This window comes from Haplochromis burtoni, unplaced genomic scaffold (assembly GCF_018398535.1).
Source record: "Haplochromis burtoni strain Fernald_Lab_line unplaced genomic scaffold, NCSU_Asbu1 Contig_62, whole genome shotgun sequence".
Lineage (NCBI taxonomy): Eukaryota > Metazoa > Chordata > Actinopteri > Cichliformes > Cichlidae > Haplochromis > Haplochromis burtoni.
In genome coordinates this window covers 1291603-1310368 of record NW_024582423.1, presented here as the reverse complement: position 1 = coordinate 1310368, position 18766 = coordinate 1291603, and the positions used below count along the sequence as shown (strand labels likewise).

Sequence of the window (18766 nt, the reverse complement as noted above, 5' to 3'; positions counted from 1 at the left end):
CTTAACTTAACTTAACTTAACTTAACTTAACTTAACTTAACTTAACTTAACTTAACTTAACTTAACTTAACTTAACTTAACTTAACTTAACTTAAATTATCTTATCTTATCTTATCTTACTTCTTCAGCCCTTCACTTGTCCAGTTTCCTCAAATTTCTTAAGGACACACTCCACACCATGTTAAGATATGCCAGGTTGTCACCTTATACTTCTTTGGGAACCACATTGCTGACTCCCAATAATAGTATTTTATGTTTATCAAACTGTGTTATGTTTGGCATATTTTGTAGATTCAACAAAAGAAACAGGAACTAGTAACAAAGTACCTAAAGACACAATTTAAAATTTAATGCCAAATGAAACACGATTCTTTGCTAACTGGTCTGTTATGTGTAAACACAATAGTGGTTCAAGTGTTTTGGCTACAAATAACAGACAGACCGAACTGAAAATGAACCAGAAAGCAGCAGATCTCCAAAAAAAAAAAAAAGAGAGCTTTGAATCACCTTCAGAAAGCCCAGGGAACTCTTGCTCTAGACTACTTAAAAATTAGCAGAAAGTCTGGCTTCTTGGAAACAAAATATAAAGAAATGAGGGGTGAGTCAAGACTTTTGCATGGACCAAATACCAAATTTACAATTTGGTATTATTAGTCTGTCCTTTCCTGCTCTGTCTTTCTCTCATCCTTCTCTGCATCTTCTATATTATACATTCTATATTATGTATTTACACAATTACAGGTCAGGAGAACCTTTTCACACCCTGCTGCCTAAAATGAAGTTCAATTATATAATCTAGAACAGTATTATATTATGAGATTATTAAGGGATCTTAATAAATTTCAAAGTGATTCAGCTGTGTTCGACCTACTCACAGCTGCGCATTGGAGCGAACAACGGCCTCTTCCGTTTACTTATGATTATGAGCATCAGAGTAGCTACTACAGATCATCGCATTTGGTGTGTTTTATAACAAAGCATATTTATATGTCAGTAAAATAACATTTTTCATATATATACATAAGTCGATCTAAATGTATTAATGTACGCCGGTCTATCGAGTTCCGTGGTGAACATGCGTATGTTTCTGCGCAGGTTTGATCCACCTGAACTGAGTGGACGGTGACAAATGCGGAAGTGTCATGGCGCCGTGCTGCAGAATCATCAACACTGTCATGCAGTGTCCCACACAGCACTGGTAGAAACAGTCTGTAATGACTCTGGGGTTTTGGATTAATATTTCATAAGGACGTCAGAGGGACAATAACGTAAGTAGGCGAGAAAGCACAGCATGTGAAAAGTTCGTCCTGAAAGTTAAAACAAAGTGTCCTGTGTCGTTGTATTTCACTGGAATGTGGCCACGTGTTGCTGAGGTAGTCTAAAATCATTTCAAAGAATTAAAATGTGTCTGCAGGATCTCTGTTTATAGTGATACAATAACGTGTCAGTAATTTATGTCACAGTGTTATAAGCGCTACTTTAGTAAAAACACAAAAAGTAGAAGCTCAGATTTACATTGTTGTCTGTGTTCAGAACAAAAAGATAATGTATATTACAACGAAATTAATAAGTACATACTACATGAATCAATTATGTCAACAGTATGTTCTGCGGTCTTATAGAGCAGGGTTTATATCTATATTCACCCTTTAAAATCTGAAGTCACATTTAAACATATAATACTATATAATATAAACATTTAATCCTTTTTAACATTAAGATTTTAATTTTTTAAAAAAAAAGAAAATTCTATTTCAGCTTTCATGCTGCATTGGACCAATGGGACAAGCTGTACCATTTAAAAACAAAAATAAATAAATAAATCAGTAGCTAGTTTAAGTGAGTTTTACAACATAGCTTGCAAGACGCCTTATACTTCTAAATTGGAAAAATAAAGCTCCCCCAACTCACTCTGCCTTGTTAAGAGACACAATGTATCATTTACAGTTGGAGAAAATTACATTTTCATTGAGAGATAATGTTAAACAGTTTTTAATGTTAAACATTTCATTTGTTCTACAGACAGGCAGCCCAACATTTAGCTTCATCATTATTAGGATTTTTATGCGTGATATCTGTTTGTAGACTTATATAATTGTATGTAATTATACATGTATATTGTATATTGAGGTAGGATCAAATGAGTTTACCTTTCTGTTTGTACCAACCCTTTCTTTGTCTCATTATTGTTTAAAGTGTATTTTGTTGTTATTTTAGTCATGTTCAAAATAAATCAATCATTCAGTGGAGAAAGAAAAAAAAAAAAAAAATATATATATATATATATATATATGTCTCATTTTCAAGACCTATTCTACTTACCAGTTCCAGTCTTTGTGGAAGTAGAGTTTAAAATGTGCTAAAAGGCATAAGTGCCAATGTAAAAATGTTCATACATAAAGTAAATATAGCTAAACAGTTAAGAGTAATCAATAGGCAGTAGCAGTAAGTAGCCTTGCAAGGCCAATTTGGCCATGTCTACATAGTGTGATTGGTAATCTGATACAGGACTGTAACCATTGGCAATCGGCATGCTGACTGTTGAAATGTATGTTATATATAAATATGAGAATGTTATAAGAAACAATGTTAATATTTGTAATATCCATCCCATGGTCGATCCCCTGCTTTTGCCCCAATTCAGGATGTCGGACGCAGGTTCAGGCGACCCTGGTGGTCGTGTGCCGACTCCTGGAGGGAGCGGTAACAAAGGACTCCTGATGAGCCGTCGCCCGTCAGCTGGCATCTCTCCTGGCCGCCTCCCCACGATGCGATCCAGAGACCTCACATTAGGAGGAGTGAAGAAGGTCTGACATGCCTCTGTTTCACTAACTCACTCGCTTCATTTAACAACAACAGCAGAACAAAAAAAAAGCGCAAATGGATACTTTAAATGAATACATTTGTTGTCTCATCTCTTGCATTTATCGTTCTTCTTTTTACTCTTTAGAAAACGTTTACACCCAACATTATTGGCCGAAAAGTTAAAGAAGAGTAAGTTCCCGAAGCGCTAAATAAATAAAGTGCAGACATCCAAAGCCAGCTGTTTCTTTGACTGTTATTTTCTCACACTAGAACAAAAGTTGAAGATGGGCAGAGGAGAGAGAGGAAGGAAACGGATCGAGGTCGGGGTCCCAGAATGAGAGGCAGGGGCCGAGGCCATCAAGAGCTCATCCAGTCGCACTCCATTTTTGAACAGGGGCCCGGAGACATGATGATGAAAAAGAGAGGTGGGAGACCCGGTGCTCCTCACGCATCGTTTACGTGTGTGTCTTACAGAGTCTCTATCGCACCAGCATAATTCTGTGTCACCCACACACACAGGCGGCTATGAAAGCGAGAGAGACGCTCCAAGCATGGGACCCTCGCCCATCATTAATATCAAAAAGGAAAAGCGAGAGACCGAGGAGGAGACCAAAGAGATCCTGCGCAAGCTGGAACGTGACAACGTGAGTCTCTTGGTTTTCACTCGTCTTTGTTTGCGTAACTAAATACGTACAATTTCATTTATATAGCACCTTTAGAATAAGACCTAAGGGCCTTGCTGGGGTCATATAGCTGTAAAACATTCACTGATGTAACCTGATTCTAGTCCATGATGAGCTCTAGTCAGAACGACAATCTTGAAATGGGCTCTGAGTTCAGCGGGGAGCCGGTGCAGCTGGATCAACAACGGTTTAAATGTATTTAGAAGATTTAGTCAGAATCCTCGCTGCAGGTTTTTGAACAACCTGCAGATGTTCCTTGGAGTTTTTGCTTAGACAAGTAAAGGATTATATCTTTTTCCCAATGCTTATTGTGTTCTTTTAGTTTGTGGATGATCCCTTCCTGCGGAGTGAGAAGAGGAGCTGCCCTGTCCAGCTCCCCCTCGCTGTGTCAGGATGGGGATTCAAGGATGAATTTAGTGACGCTTCTATTAAAAATGAGAAGAAAGAGGAGGATTGTGAACCAATGGAGCCTGCAGCTGAAGGTAAATGTTTGTACCTGCGTTTGACTCAGAACTTGTTTAATTTCCTTTGCAGCAATATGAAATTAATCGTAACTTTGTCTTCAGTGAAACAAGAGCCAGAGGAAATTGAAATAAAGAAGCCCGAGGCAACTTGCAGGCCTCCTCCTCTCCCCGAGCCCGAAGTACTCCCTGACCTGCTGCACAGATGGAGTCTGAGCAAAGCGGAGGAGCTTTTCTTCATTCAGCTACCAGACTCGCTGCCCGGCCAGCCTCCCACAAAAGAGCACAAGCCGGTGAAAACAGAGGTGCAGTCAGAGGATGGGCAGTCTGTGCTCCTGAAAACAGAATCAGAGGTAAGCATACAGCTGGGGTCCAAGTTTAAGTCCACGATGTTGTCGTGTTCTTCTGAGTAGGTGGTGTTTTTATACCAAACAGGAGGAGAAAGCTGAGGACAACAGCTGCAATCTGAAGGATCTGCGGGAGGGTGTTGTGGGAAAGATGCTGGTACGCAAGTCTGGCCGAGTGCAGCTCATACTGGGGCAGGTGACGCTCGATGTGTCTCTAGGAACATCCTGCTCTTTCCTGCAGGTACAACACAAATTTATTTCTTTGAGGATTTTTTATGTCTTTTTCTGAGTAAGGTATTTATTTCCATCTTCCAACATCCTCCTCCGATCTGTTGTATTTGCACGATTAAAAACATTTCTGACGCGCTTTTCCTTCCATCCCTTCTATTCACAGGAACTTGTCTCTATCAATACAGAGGGGAAAACGGGTAACTTGACTGTATTAGGGAACGTCAAACACAAAATGGTTTGCTCACCGGACTTTGAAGCTCTGCTGGAGAGCAGTTCTTGATGCTCATCAGAGGAGCAGGCGACTGATCCTCCTGAAGTCCGATGGACACTTGCGGAGAAGTTGACAAAAGGCTAGATACTACAAGGCTGCTGCACCCGTAAGGCTTACAAGTAGAGAGGTAGCTGGCTGAGATTTTGTGTTTACAGAGTGGTTATAAAACACTATCTATAATTAGGAAACAAAAGTTTTATTTTCTCTCATTCATAGAGTTTATTAATTCATGGTTGTAAGCTTGAATGACGTGCCAAGTATCAGTACCATTTTTCCTTCTCTGTATCTGAAATTACTTGAAAAGACTTTACATGGATGTAAATGTGTGAATAAAAAGGGTCTGTTTTTGTTATCAAAGTATTTTCAATTGTTTAAAAGTTGGTTTGTGGAAATTACAAAAATAATTACTTTATTTTTGTAGATAAAAATATATATATATTTAAAACATAAACAACAAAGGCTTTATTTTTTGTTTTGGGGGAATTTGCTATTACGTGAAGAGTAATATTAGAAAAGGTGTATTAATTCTATCATTCTGATGCAGTACAAATGGCAGGTTTGTACTAATATTTCCTATTTTGTTTAGTTGTGGTCAAAAAAATTTAAATACAGTATGACAGTTTTAAATATAGTGCAGAAATTCTCAACAGGACTGAGCTTGGGGCTTTGGGAAGGCCATTCAAGAAACTTAATGTTAGCCTGCTTTATCTAATCCAAAACCAGGTTTGATGTGTTTTGGGTCATTGTCTTGTTCTTGGTTGGCATCCAGCAGTTTCCCGTTCATGGCAGGCTTGAGCTTTGGTGATTCCTGGGTTGTTCTAACAATTTACTCTCATCTAAGGGTGATAGTTTGACCTCTTTTTAGACCTTAAAAAGTAGTAAGACATCTGAATAACCTTTATTTAAGGACAGCTGGTTAAACTGATGATCTTAGAATTTGCAGTGTTTAGAAATGGCTCAGGGAGGTCTTGACAACTTGTGTAAATCTACAATTCTCCTTTTTTGGTCTTCACTGAGTTCCTTTGTTTTCTCGTTGTTCTGAGTGGTGGTCCAATGAGTGTTGTCAAACATCCATATGCTAGCAAAAGAAACTAGCAGTTAAAGTTAATAGGTCGTGAACTTGTCAAGTTAAAAGACATTGTAGAACCTTGAACACCATGTATTAAAAGATTTAAGAAAGTGAATGCATACATTTGAGCCTGCTTGGACTGGAAAAAAAATCCAAAATAACTCCTTCCATCCTGAGAAAAAGAACGGTTTAAAGAAATCTTTAAAGCCCCAAATTATCATGATATTCCTGCCCATGGTTAGTGGATGTAAACCTCTGACCACAAGCGCGTGTGGCAAAGTTGCTCTATAGCGCCACTAGTGGTTAGAAAAAATAAAATCCCAATAAAGTATTCAACTGTAATAGCGTACATGTACCACCAGAGGTCAGCACCGCTCGGTGGGGTGGGGGGGTTTCGGCAGGAGTTGGTCGTTTCAGTGATCCTCGAGCCGCCAGCTGTACGCTTGTGCTGTCCGGCGGGTGGAGTTTGGCTGCAGTCCACAAGACAAAGACAAAGTGATGGGGGACGGAGCGCTGCTGTACCGGAGCCGGACTTAACGTGACTGAAGGTTGGTTAACTGTGAAACCTTTTAAGCCTCGTGTAGTTTTGTTGTTAGGATAATTACTGGAAACACACCAAGTCCTCGTACCGAATTCAAGCTGGTAACTGAAAGGCTGTCTTAGCGGAGCGTGAACTACCGGACAGCATCGTGGAGGACTGAGCTGAGCGCAAGCAGGCTAATGTTAGCAAAACGAGGCAATTCGCACAAGGAGGCAAATTTGAGCCTCACTGTTAGCTCAGAGGCGACAAGCTAACTTTATCCTTGGCTTCTTGTCATCAGTGTGCGTTCAGGAGTCTTTGAGTTTCGCAACCGAGTTCTTGCTTATATCGCTTTAATAGCCTCCTCGGGGTTGAGAGGCGGCCAAATTGTCCTAGAAAGCGTCAATAGCCGTTAAATAATGCATGAGCCGCGCTAATCCAAAGTGTTTTGTTTTTTTAAATTGAGGACGGAGCCTGTCGTTAGCCGCCCGACTGCAGCATCAGCAGCTGGTACGAGAAGGGCCCTTAAGCTAACGTTATCGTTGCACCCCAGCCCATAACCGTAACATTTAAAGTTATCTGCTCCTTAGCAGAAAATAGGTGGGCGCTAACCTTATAAAGACCAGTGGTGTTTATTTATGTTCACGTTAGCATTAAGTTTGTACACCGGTATATGTAATATATACTGAGCAGGCGCTGACACAAGGACACGTTGTCTGTCTTGCGTTATTAAATTACACAGACAGCAATCCGACCAAAGAGGTTTTAGTACTGAGACACAGCTGGTCCTGACCATGTGTTTACATCTTTCCAGGCCTTTGTGACTCCTGCCGAGCTCCCGGATCTTCACCACACAAGAAAAACCACCTGCTGTACCCAGCTGTTTTTGTCCCAGTGTTTACATTGTTTCCGCCAGCGGGAGGCATTTCTCAAACCGCAGAAAACATCTGCAACAAGGGACAGGCAGTTTGTTAGCACACCTGCCTTAATCGTAACCCCCCTCCCCTCCTTTTCCCGGAACTCTTCTCAGCTCAGTTTCAGAATCCAGTTCGAGGTGAATCTACTGAAATACTTAACACTGCCCAAGAGGGCAACAACAAGGTGGTCTCCTGTTTTTGTAATGATTCGCATTTCAGTGCAAGGAGAAGCTCCATCCCCTAGTTATCTTGATGAAGACCTTTTTCTGACAAAAAGGTAAAGGCCACTTGGGGCCGGGAGGTGAAGACCTGCACCTCATCTCACATCTGCTCAATCCTGGGATTTTACACTGTTTTTGAACTGAACTCATCCAACTTCAAAGATGGAACTCTTCTTCAATCCTTTTGATAACTTGGTGTGTATCCTGCTGGGCATCTCCTTCACCGTGTGGTTCACCCTGCTGCTGGTCTTCATTATTGTGCCTGCCATCTTTGGGGTGTCCTTTGGTATCCGGCGTCTTTACATGAAAACACTCTTAAAGGTCTTTGAGGTAAGAGCTTGCTTCCTCGTGACTCAAAGTTTATTGCAGTCTGATGTGCTGTGGCAATCATAAATGTTGCGGATAAAGGTGTGTTTGTGCTTTTGTACAGTTGACCGTTAAAACGATTGCTTCTGCTGCCAAGCACAATGGCAAGGACATAAAAGTTGCTAGCATTGTTCCTCAAATGTGTCATTAAAATTTTATCTTAGTTGTAAAAAGGAAATAAGTTGTAGAAAACAGCGATTGTTCACTGGCACGTCTCCAGTTTTATTTGTGCCTTTAACGACTGACCAGTAGGCATTGTCTGACTGACAGAGATCAACACCACAGCCACTTCCCTTGTTATTCAAGTTTAGAAAACAGTGCTTGTCAGTAAGTGTTGTCTCTGCTTACTGAATTGCTGTCGTTACTTTAAAGAAATGCATTTGAACTCCTAATAATGGCACAGTGCATCAGCTGCTCTGCCCAGTTGTGTCACTAGTAAAGCAGTCATTACTTTCCATCATGTACCTCTGAGAGAAGAACTTGTGCCAGAAATAAATGAACCACTGAAAGATAATCAGATGTTCTTAGCTCATGATTCAAGGAGCAGCAGTGAGATTTCCAGAACAGAACAGATACGACCGAGAGCGTGCAAGGCAGAGAATGAAGATGTAGCCCATGGATTTGGTTCATTAGGTTTGATGGAAATAAAAACATGAAACCTGCCATGTTTGTGTATAGACAGTTTTAACAGAAAACCTAAAATGATACTTTGTTTTTGCAGTTACTTGTCTGAAGAATTTGCTTTACTGTTAACCAATGAGTGTATAAATGGCAATACTTCATGAGATATGTGCATGTAGCAGTTAGGACCTTTTCGCTCGCATGCAGCTTGGGGGCTACATGCTGCAAAGCAGCTGCTTTATTTTGGTCCTCATCTTTTTACTGGAAGGAGCCGCTCTCTGTTTACTCCTGCAGTCACCACTGACAACTGCAGCTGCATTTTCATATGATGACTCGGTAAGACAACTTGTCACGACACAGTTTAAAGGTAGCTGTAAAAGAACAAAATAAAAAAGTGAAAAACCTTGGTTGACTAGTGTTGCTTGTATCAGATTTGACTAATGATGGCTTGTGTAGAGCCTTCATTACTAGAGTTAATGTTAATTGTTGCTGTAAAATAAAGTTATTTTTAGGAAATGTAATAAAGCATCTTGGTTATCCAGCCTAAATAAAGGTGTTTAGGCTTTCTGTGATTTAGAGCCAAACGTTTGAAAGTTTGTGAGATGTCCAGCCACCAAGCGTTCTTGTTTGTACCAGTCCTTTTGACTAATTTGAGTTTTAGCAGACTTTCATGCCTTAATGTGTTTGAGTACTTACAAACATTTGGTTTTGTTCCAGTGTCAGTTGATTTTCTTTTGATTGATGCAGAAAACCCTCAAAGTTGCCAAAATTCTGCAGGCTGTAGGCACAGGTGAAACTGATCGAGCACAACCAGGTTACTCATTTCCTGATATCCCCCCCAAACACACGCACACAAACAAACATGTTGTTTTCCAGCTTGGGAGAACACTGCGTTCTTTGATGCACTTCATTTAGTTTTTATCTCACCTAGCACAGCATATGTAAATGACTAGATGTTTGCGTCATAGAAAATATTTTTGACATTTATTGCAGTATAATACATGTTAAACAGGGAGTAGTCTGCATTTTAGTGTTTCTGCAAGCACAGATAAGTCAGAAAAATTGGAGAAGTACTACACACGGAAATCCTCTTTTTTTTTTTTTTTTTTTTGAATAAGCAAACATTGGGTGTCTGAAGATAAGCACGATATACTTGAACAACACTGGGGAATTTTGCCATTTTTAATCATTTGTGCAAAAAGGAAAAACAATAGATGTAATATTTCTTTTTGTGGGGAAAGTTCATTCATATTGCCTCTTGAGCAGAAACGAGTATCGGATATTGGCTTGCTTAAAAATGTGACCATTTGTCCATATAAGATTCCTTCTGCTGCCAGATGTTTGACCTTTCTTTCATGTAATGTAATGTTGCAATGATGATTGAATGCAAGGCTGAAACCTGTCTTTAAAATAACAACTCTGCTGATAACCAGTGCGCACATGTTTTCATTTTAGATGCCTTTAGGCCAGGGTGTGGAGAATATTTGTGCACCTCTCTAGAATGAACTGGGTTGTTTTTTTTAATTTCTCAAACATTTTTGCATCTCTTTCTAATTGTAGATCCATTTCTTTCTTTGTTTCTTTCTAGTGGGCCACACTTAGGATAGAGAGAGGAGCAAAAGAAAAGAATCACCTCCTGTACAAACCCTATTCAAATGGTAAGATCATTCTTGGAAATATTTGTTCAAAAGATGTATTTGTTTTAGAGGTGAATATTTTTGACTTTCTGTCTGTCCGAACTATTCCAGCTATCATTGCCAAGGAGCCAACCTCCTTGGAGGAGGAGATCAAGGAGATCCGGCGGAGCGGCAGCAATAAAGACCTGGACTCAGCCACTGAGTTTGAGTTATCTGACATTTTCTATTTTGCCCGGCGAGGAGTGGAAAGCATCATGGATGATGAAGTGACCAAGCGGTTTACTGCTGAGGAGCTGAAGTCCTGGAATCTGCTGACCCGGAGCAACTACAACTTCCACTATATCAGCCTGAGGCTGACTGTCCTATGGGGGCTGGGCCTGCTGATCCGCTATGGTTTCCTGCTGCCTCTCAGGTATTAGCTGTACTTTGAAGAGTCACAGGCAAAAGCACAGTTGCTGCTTTTGAAATACCAAAAACATGGATACACACAATACATTAGCCCCTCCTGTACAACTAGGCACTGGTATAACCTTGTCACAAATGCTAATGCTAGCATAAAAATTTAGTTTGAATACTTTTCCATATTTTAGCTCGTCACAAACGCTCAACGACATGAGAAATATGTTACGTATGTAACATACTAATAATCTCCTTCCCTAGCATGTATGTTTGTATCTTTTGTCATGTAACTCTATCTAAATAGTCCAATAAAAAGTTGCAAATGTACCACCTGTAGGCCAAACCAGCCTCACAATCGATGCTTCCAGTAGGGATATTTCAGAAAGGTCGGGTACACCCTCGATAGGTCTTTAGGCCGTCACAGCATTAACGCACATGCAGATCAAGTGTTCGCATCTATAGGACGTCTAGATTCCAGCCCTTGGGTGTGTGGTTTGACTGTGTGATGCAGCAGTCCTGCCCAACTGAGCAATGATAGAACGCTTTTTTCTTATATTAAGTTCTTCAGTTTTAACAAACTGTCCCAGAGAATGTTACTAAAGTTTCACATTTATGTTTTAACCACATGCAAGTCTAACTGGTTACTCAGTTTTGTGTGGTTACTTGACATGCGAACTTGCTGTTACATAACTAAAGACGCCACATACAGAGATCCTCTACCAGCCTCATCTTAGAAAGGCACAGAGATGGTGACTCAGTGCTAAGTGTGGCTGGCTCATTTCCAGTCGCCAGTGGGGAGACAAATCAGGCCACCGCTGCACAGACACCCTCCTTTCTAGTCTCCTGTCAAGCCTAATAGATTCTCTCTTTCAGCCTTTGTCCAATTGAATATTGGCTTTGCTCATGACACTGTGAAACCTTCAGCTCTCTTATATTTTTCTTAATCCCCACACAATATAATCAGCACCTTTTCCAGCCCTGGATGATTGGTTCATCCAGATTAAGTCGACGTGTCGGCCAGCTTAACTGTCACCTAATATGTCCTTCTGCAGTCTTGTCTGAGACAGTGGAGTGTAGAGGAGGGCATGATACTTTGAGTTTATGTCAAGAATCTTACACTGCTGCTTTTTACATGAGCTCTTCTAAGTGAAAGCTTGTGGTTCAGAAGAAAGCTTTTTAAGTAATATATCTGCATGTTAATGTCCATACAAAGACTAATTAATTAAACCAAAACAACTACAGTGTTCTGTTGTAATGCTTCCTTATATATGCTTCTCTGAATTGTCCTGTCTCCCTCTATCAGGGTCACTCTTGCCTTCACTGGTGTAGGTCTGCTTGTGTTCCTCACCTCTGTTGTTGGGCTGCTGCCAAATGGAAGGTATAACTGATGGTTACGACTTTAACTCTATCAAAAGTATCAGATCAGCCCTGCAGATGTGTTAATCCTGCTGTGTACTCTTTCCAGGATGAAGAATTTTCTGAGTGAGAAAGTCCATTTGATGTGCTACAGAATATGCGTCAGAGCTTTGACTGCCATTATAACCTACCATGACAGGTAAGGACCTACACTGTTTTCCCATATAACCACCAAGTCATGTGACTGTTTTATTCCATTGGTCAACCACTGGAAGTGTTTACTTGACATTGCTCATTTAATTGCATAATTTTCCATTTTTTTTTTGGGATCAGTGTCCGTCATAGAGGACAGGATGATGGGTGGTGCATCTGCTGGTTGATTGCTTCACACAACTGCCCCAGTGTTTCTCTGTGCTTTCTCAACATTGTGGTTAATTTCCCAATCTTTAATGGCATACACCCTGATAAGTTTTCATTAAAAATATTGATTGATGTGTCTGTTCGCACTCAATAAGAAATTGCATGAAGCCAGAGTTATAACAGTGCAAAAGTCTGTCCGAAAAGTGTAACAGTGCTGCTGGTGATTATTGACTTCGCTAAAAAAAAATCAAATTACAATTAGATAGCGCTCAGAGCGATTTACTTTTTCATTGTCAAGGGAAAACTATGTTTAACAAAAAGAGACCCCCAAAAATTGCATAATGTCAGCAGTCACTTTCAAAAATGCCACTGTAGATTTAATGCGTTTTGGGGTTACTTTAGGCTACGTTCACACTGCAGGCGAAAGCGCATCAAATCCGACTTTTTTGACCCTATGCGACCCATATCCGATCATGGTATGACAGTGTGAACGGCACAAATCCGATATTTTCAAATCCGATCTGGGTCACTTTCGTATGTGGTACTGAATCCAATACATATCTAATGTTTTAGAAAGTGACTGCTGTTTGAATGGTCATGTTGCATTAAATCAGTCTTTTATGTCACTGACACAAGACAGAAGCCAATTATCAGTGCCAGAGAAGACAAACGAGAAAGCATGGCGGCGGAAACTGGAGACGGAGCGAGTCAATGGACAAAAACTGAGGTTTTGGAGTTGATTAGCATATGGGGAGACAATTCTATTCAAGCTAAACGACTCCGTGTCCATATATACCTCTGCACGGAGGTAGCAGCCACTGCTCCAAACAAGGCCATTGTTAAAGCACAGGCTATCTTTTTTCTCAGTGTCCTTCTTCCTCTAATTTGTCAAAATTCTGTCAGTTACAACTGTGCAGAAATTAATAGACTGCTGCAACAACACCTGCTAGCTCTGTAGCTGCCATTTTTACTACCATAAACTGAGTGCATTGTGTGTGATGTCTTCTTTTGCGCGTGCGGGCCACTCTGAGGGCCGTGAACCGTTCACCCTAGAGCGGTTTTGCGGTCACATTTTATTTGTAGTGTGAACAACCAGACAGAAAAATCGGATTTGATCAAAAAATCGGAATTGAGCATTAAGACCTGCAGTGTGAACGTAGCCTTTGACACTTTTGGCTAGAGCAGGACGATATGACCAAAAGTATTTATCACGATATACATTTGAAAATTTGCGATAATTATATATAAGATGATATAATTGACACTAGACAAAACACTTTACAACTTTATTAGTGCAAAACAAAAAAAAAATCAATGTTTTTTCACTTAAACAAGCAGCTGTTTTTTGTTTTTGTTTTTTTTAAAGTGTGCATTAAAAGTTATATAAAAATGTAACAGTGCAAATGCAAATTCCTTGCTGACAGTTTAACCAAAAGGCATTTCCAGTGGAAACTGGCCGACATATCCTCAGCATAACCATGTATAATATCTACAAAACTTAAAAAGAGGTTATACACACACAATACGGTAATATTATGTTGAAGCACAGTACGTATCACTCCACGAGGCTCCTGCGTACGACAGCCGTAATGCTCCGACAATCCATCAAGCGGTGCGGGTTCGTAGCTTAGCAAAGTCGTACTAAAACATTTGACTGATTTTCGAACGCCGTGTATAATACATAAAATCGTTTCGAGGTCAGTAAACACAACCAGAATTCATATATAAGGCACACGGGATTATAAGGGGCACTGTCGATTTTCAGAAAAATCAAAGGATTGATTTTAAGTGTGCTGTATTTTCCAAAATATAACTTGGTAAGAACGACGGCCCACTAGCATGCGCTACCAAAAATAGTTCTTTGATGTGTATCTGACGGACGAAAGCTAAACCAGTTCCACACCACTGAAGTTGCAGCATTTTGACAAACTAATTCTGGTTCATCCGTTTCATTCATTCCACTTTCGCCCTTCTCATTCTCTGTCACCGCCATGCTTTTTCCGCCATTTTCATATGAAAACAAAGGCACTGTGCATGCGTTTTACCCATATTCTATTGCGATATTTCATTTTGTTATCGTTGCCCAACATTATACCGGTATTACCGTGGACGGTATGATATGGCCCAGCCCTACTTTGGGCAATGAGGATGTCAAGATTTAAGCTTTGGTTTGAAGTTATCATAAACCTAGAAGGATGCAATAATCCCAACCATGCAGCGGCTGCACCGCTTGTTCACATGGTCCCATCATTTTGCCTTTCAGAAACATAAGGCTCAGTTGACATCTTGTCCTGAGGGGAAAGGTGTCAGATTACATGATGACAGATGACTTATGTTCAGAGAGCAGAAGCCATGGTGTTAACAATGGAAATCTGTGCATATAGTGTGTGAGCATGAAAGGAAGGGTGTCTGTAGCCAGACTCAAGACTTTCTGAATTAATTTTCACCACAGCAGTTATTCTGATGCAAGATGAAGTACAGAAGTCAGCAACAGATGCTCACACAACCATTGTGAGCTCAACCAAACTTTCCAAGTTTTTACATATGACATGCTTGGAGCCAAGGAATGTGTTTCATGAACCATTACTGATTCAATTAGATTTGGGTTTGAGAGATTTATTAAGTGATGCAAAAAATAATTTAAATATATATATTTTTTCGCAAGAATGTTGGAGGAACATAAAACGTGACAGAGGACTTTGATCAAAAGGGTTGCACATGCAACCGGATGTGGAAGAGGAAGTTTTACTCACATTGTGCACTCTCTAGCAGCTGGTGTTTTCTTGGCAGTGCCAAGTGTATTGGAGGCTTGAAGGAATTTGAAATAATCAGCTGACATTTTTAGTGATATTTGTTACGTTTCTGAAAGGAAATGTGACCTGATACGCTTTCACCTGCAGAACAATGGTGGTTTGTTGTTGAAATGAGAATATAAATTCAGATTCTGTTGAGAGATACGAGTAGAAGTCGAGTCAGTACTTGTTTGACATTTGTTGATTGTAATGATGCACATTAGGTGCACTTGTAGGTAAGCCAGAGCTGTAGCTTTGAGTCTGTTGGGCCTAGCCTGTTGTAACGTGTATTCCTCCCCAGTCTGGTTCTAAAAATACTCAAGTGATACAGTAAGCAATGTTCTCTCCCTATTTAAGATGGAAACTCTATCTGTGGAATGTAGTCTTAGCTGTCAGATCCTCCATACTCATGGGGTCGCACATTTCAACATGGACAGCATGGGTTGCTTTGTTTTCACCAGAGAAGCGGGTGGGAGGCACTGCACCAAATCATACCAAAATTTCTATTAAGCATGGGTTTGCATTTGATTTTAACAGTTGCTTACCCCCCACACTTCATAATCTTTATTAAGTCCCATCATAATTTAATTGTTGTTTCCCCCTTTTCTAGTGAGAATAAACCCAAAAATGGAGGCATCTGTGTCGCTAACCACACTTCACCAATTGATGTCATCATCCTGGCAAGCGATGGCTGTTATGCTATGGTAACTATACTGGCACAAAATGTAGAAAAGAACAAAACATTTACGTTGGTCACTTCTTCTACTGCAGGTATTTGTTGGAGTGGAAACTCTCCCAGAAATAGATCTGTTGCTATCTTTGTGTTTGTGTTGTTAGGTTGGACAAATCCATGGCGGCTTGATGGGGGTCATTCAGAGATCCATGGTCAAAGCTTGTCCACACATTTGGTTTGAACGCTCAGAAGTAAAAGACAGACATCTTGTGGCCAAAAGGTAGAATTACAGTCTGTGTTTAAAGATATTTTTTTTGTACGTTTTTATGACGTTTTACCTTTTTAGAAATTATTCCATGGGTTGTTTTTGGATCATTCAAAGTAGAACTTCAAATTAGAATAAGTCTACTCAAATTTTTGGTTTAATAGTCTTTAAAAAGTGATCTCTTTAGAAATCTTTTGCATTAACCTGCATACTTCTTTCACTACAGATTGAGCGACCATGTAGAAGATAAATCTAAACTGCCTATCCTCATTTTCCCAGAAGGTGAGCTCATATAGAAAATCATATAGTTATCTAACTGCAAGTTTCATTTTATCTTACATAAACCTTGTGTTTTATGAATTCTTATTTCAAGGTACCTGCATTAACAACACATCGGTTATGATGTTTAAGAAGGGCAGTTTTGAAATTGGTGCCACAGTCTACCCTGTGGCTATTAAGGTAACAGTTTTTGTTCTAGTTTTTAACTACAGTCTTGTCCACAGTAACACATGTACTGATTAATCATTTTGGTGTGTGCCTGAACCTCGTAGTATGATCCCCGCTTTGGAGATGCTTTCTGGAATAGCAGCAAGTTCGGGATGGTCAACTACCTTTTGCGTATGATGAGCAGCTGGGCCATCGTCTGCAGCGTGTGGTACCTTCCTCCCATGTCTAGAGAGGTGAGACTCAACTCGAGGCATCTCAACAAAGAGAAGCTTTGTTTTTTCTTTTTTTTGTTTTGTTTTGTTTTTATATATTGAGAGCACGTTGTTTAAAATCCATATACTTGTAATGGATTTTTTTTAATCTTGATTTATTACATTTTATTTTGACCAGCCATCCTCAAAATTTGACCAGCAGGACCTGCAGTCACAATAACAGAATATGCGTTTCAGCTGTAGACCCTCTGTATTGTCTTGTCGCCCTGTTTACAAATTCCTACAATGAGAATAATACCAAAGTTTTGATGGTATACATTTTCAAGGCTTTATACTTTTTTAGACAAGGGCAACAAAACACATGAGGGGAATAAAGCACTTAGTGAAACATCTCAGCATTAATTATCTTAACTGGCAACAGGTCATTAACATTATTGATTATGCAAAGATCATCTCAGAGAAGCAAAGTCCTTGAGAATTAAAACAAGATTCAGAAATGTTGCTAACTCTCTTATTTAAGATCGACTGAAATGAAACATAAATCTGTCCGGTGACCTGACCAATCAAAATCTATTCATTCATTCATCATATACATAGTCTTAAAGAGCTAAAAAGAGCAACCATCAGCACACAACTCAAAAACCAGCATCCTCCATGGTATGTGGTGCATTAGTGCATATTGCATGAGCATGTGCTGCATGGCATTGCTACAGATGCTGCCACCCAGATCTCCTTCAGTATGACAAAATGATAAGATTTTAGGAGAAAAGCTGTTCATTGTTTATGACCGCTTGCTTACCAGAACTGTATTCATGTTTGTCCTCCCAACAGGAGGGAGAGGATGCAGTACAGTTCGCAAATCGTGTTAAAGCAGCCATAGCCAGGCAAGGAGGACTTGTCGATCTCTTATGGTAAGATAACACTCTTTCATTTTCACATACACATTCAATGAAGGACAAGGCAGAAAAAAACGTGTGACTATTCATACCAGACACTGGATCATAGAAAAGCACAAGTGTAACCAAAAGCAATAGCAAAACCTTACAAAATAAAAGTTTTTTTTCTGTCAGTCACATACACAATCATTGCTCCAGCTTGTTGGAGCTGTTAACCAAATCCATCCATAATTATGTTACATGTACTATAGTCCCACACAGATCATTTTAAATGTCTAAAAATATACTGGATTTTCTTTACTGTTTCAACTGCATCCATTAGTTTCCATGAAATGCATTGAGCAAATTGATGCAACCTAATAACACTGCTTTCCTTTCTTTTTATGAGCTATGAACTACTGAAATTTCCTTTAGTTACTACAGCTTTGTAGGGTGCCATCTGAATGACAGCTTATCTGCTTGTTACATGATGATGTCCCTCCTGCTTCCTTGTCCTCCTGTGGCGTTTGTTTAGACTCTTGTCTTTTTAATGTACTGGGATACTTTTTTTTTTTAGTTAACATAAACAAGCCCCTAAGAATAATCCATGGTCGTTGTCAATTTGTCTGGCTTTTTATTAGCACTGGTTATGTGCAGCACGCCTTTAAGCTCAGTTTGTATCTACTGTATCTACAGCCCATGGGCTCACGGCTTGCCAGACACCAAATATTTTAACGCATCAGAAAAGAATCACTCTCAGGCTGACTAAGATTTCAGTGGGGACCTGAAGCCTAGAATCAGAAATTTTTCCGTTAGATGGATTATCTGAAATGTTCTCTTAACTAAAGTTTAGTTAAGAGACCCTCACATTAACATTTATTAAGTTTATATTACTCTAACCATAGCTCTGTAGGTAGCCACCAGGTAGCACGCCATTGCCAGCTAGCCAAACTTCAGTAACACTACAAACATTGCTACTCCCAAAAAGTTGATTCTGTTCATCTGGACATGGTGTTTTCATTGGGAGAAACATTTCGTCACTCAGAACAAAATCAACTTTGGGGGATTTCCTTACTTGGATGATTGAGCATGCAGACAAACATTGCTACTGTTTTGTTTTGTCCAGAGTGACAACAGATCTGTCTCTTTCTTTCTTTCTTTCTTTCTTTCTTTCTTTCTTTCTTTCTTTCTTTCTTTCTTTCTTTCTTTCTTTCTTTCTTTCTTTCTTTCTTTCTTTC

At 39.7% G+C, this 18766-nt stretch overlaps 2 protein-coding genes across 4 annotated transcripts in view; both read left to right on the top strand.

Annotated features, from left to right (window-relative positions):
* The first annotated feature begins 1111 nt into the window (after positions 1-1111).
* On the top strand, positions 1112-5158 carry polr3d (polymerase (RNA) III (DNA directed) polypeptide D). Its single transcript, XM_005922706.3, has 9 exons — positions 1112-1268; positions 2645-2807; positions 2951-2994; positions 3076-3230; positions 3325-3449; positions 3811-3970; positions 4055-4302; positions 4385-4537; positions 4691-5158. Exons 2-9 carry the CDS (start codon positions 2646-2648, stop codon positions 4805-4807), a joined length of 1164 nt encoding a protein of 387 aa, XP_005922768.1. The 5' UTR covers positions 1112-1268; position 2645; the 3' UTR covers positions 4808-5158.
* A 1095-nt stretch (positions 5159-6253) lies between these two features.
* The window catches only part of LOC102309389 (glycerol-3-phosphate acyltransferase 4), a 14188-nt gene continuing 1675 nt past the window's right edge, over positions 6254-18766 (top strand). The window contains exons 1-13 of one of the 3 annotated variants that reach the window (XM_042221194.1): positions 6254-6415; positions 7202-7855; positions 8807-8848; positions 10101-10170; positions 10261-10561; positions 11852-11926; positions 12014-12103; positions 15667-15760; positions 15894-16009; positions 16221-16276; positions 16368-16453; positions 16546-16674; positions 17485-17564. In XM_042221194.1, coding sequence (XP_042077128.1) covers positions 7688-7855; positions 8807-8848; positions 10101-10170; positions 10261-10561; positions 11852-11926; positions 12014-12103; positions 15667-15760; positions 15894-16009; positions 16221-16276; positions 16368-16453; positions 16546-16674; positions 17485-17564 — 1307 coding nt within the window. In that variant the 5' untranslated portion in view covers positions 6254-6415; positions 7202-7687. The other 2 variants (XM_042221195.1, XM_005922705.3) reach the window with 2 other exon arrangements.

What these genes read in the sequence shown, in the direction of transcription:
- polr3d (XM_005922706.3), top strand. Translation starts at nt 2,646, where the DNA reads ATGTCGGACGCAGGTTCAGGCGACCCTGGTGGTCGTGTGCCGACTCCT. An exon ending in CATTAGGAGGAGTGAAGAAG is followed by an intron (nt 2,808 to 2,950) that starts GTCTGACATGCC and finishes TTTACTCTTTAG; the next exon opens with AAAACGTTTACACCCAACAT. An exon ending in AATGGAGCCTGCAGCTGAAG is followed by an intron (nt 3,971 to 4,054) that starts GTAAATGTTTGT and finishes CTTTGTCTTCAG; the next exon opens with TGAAACAAGAGCCAGAGGAA.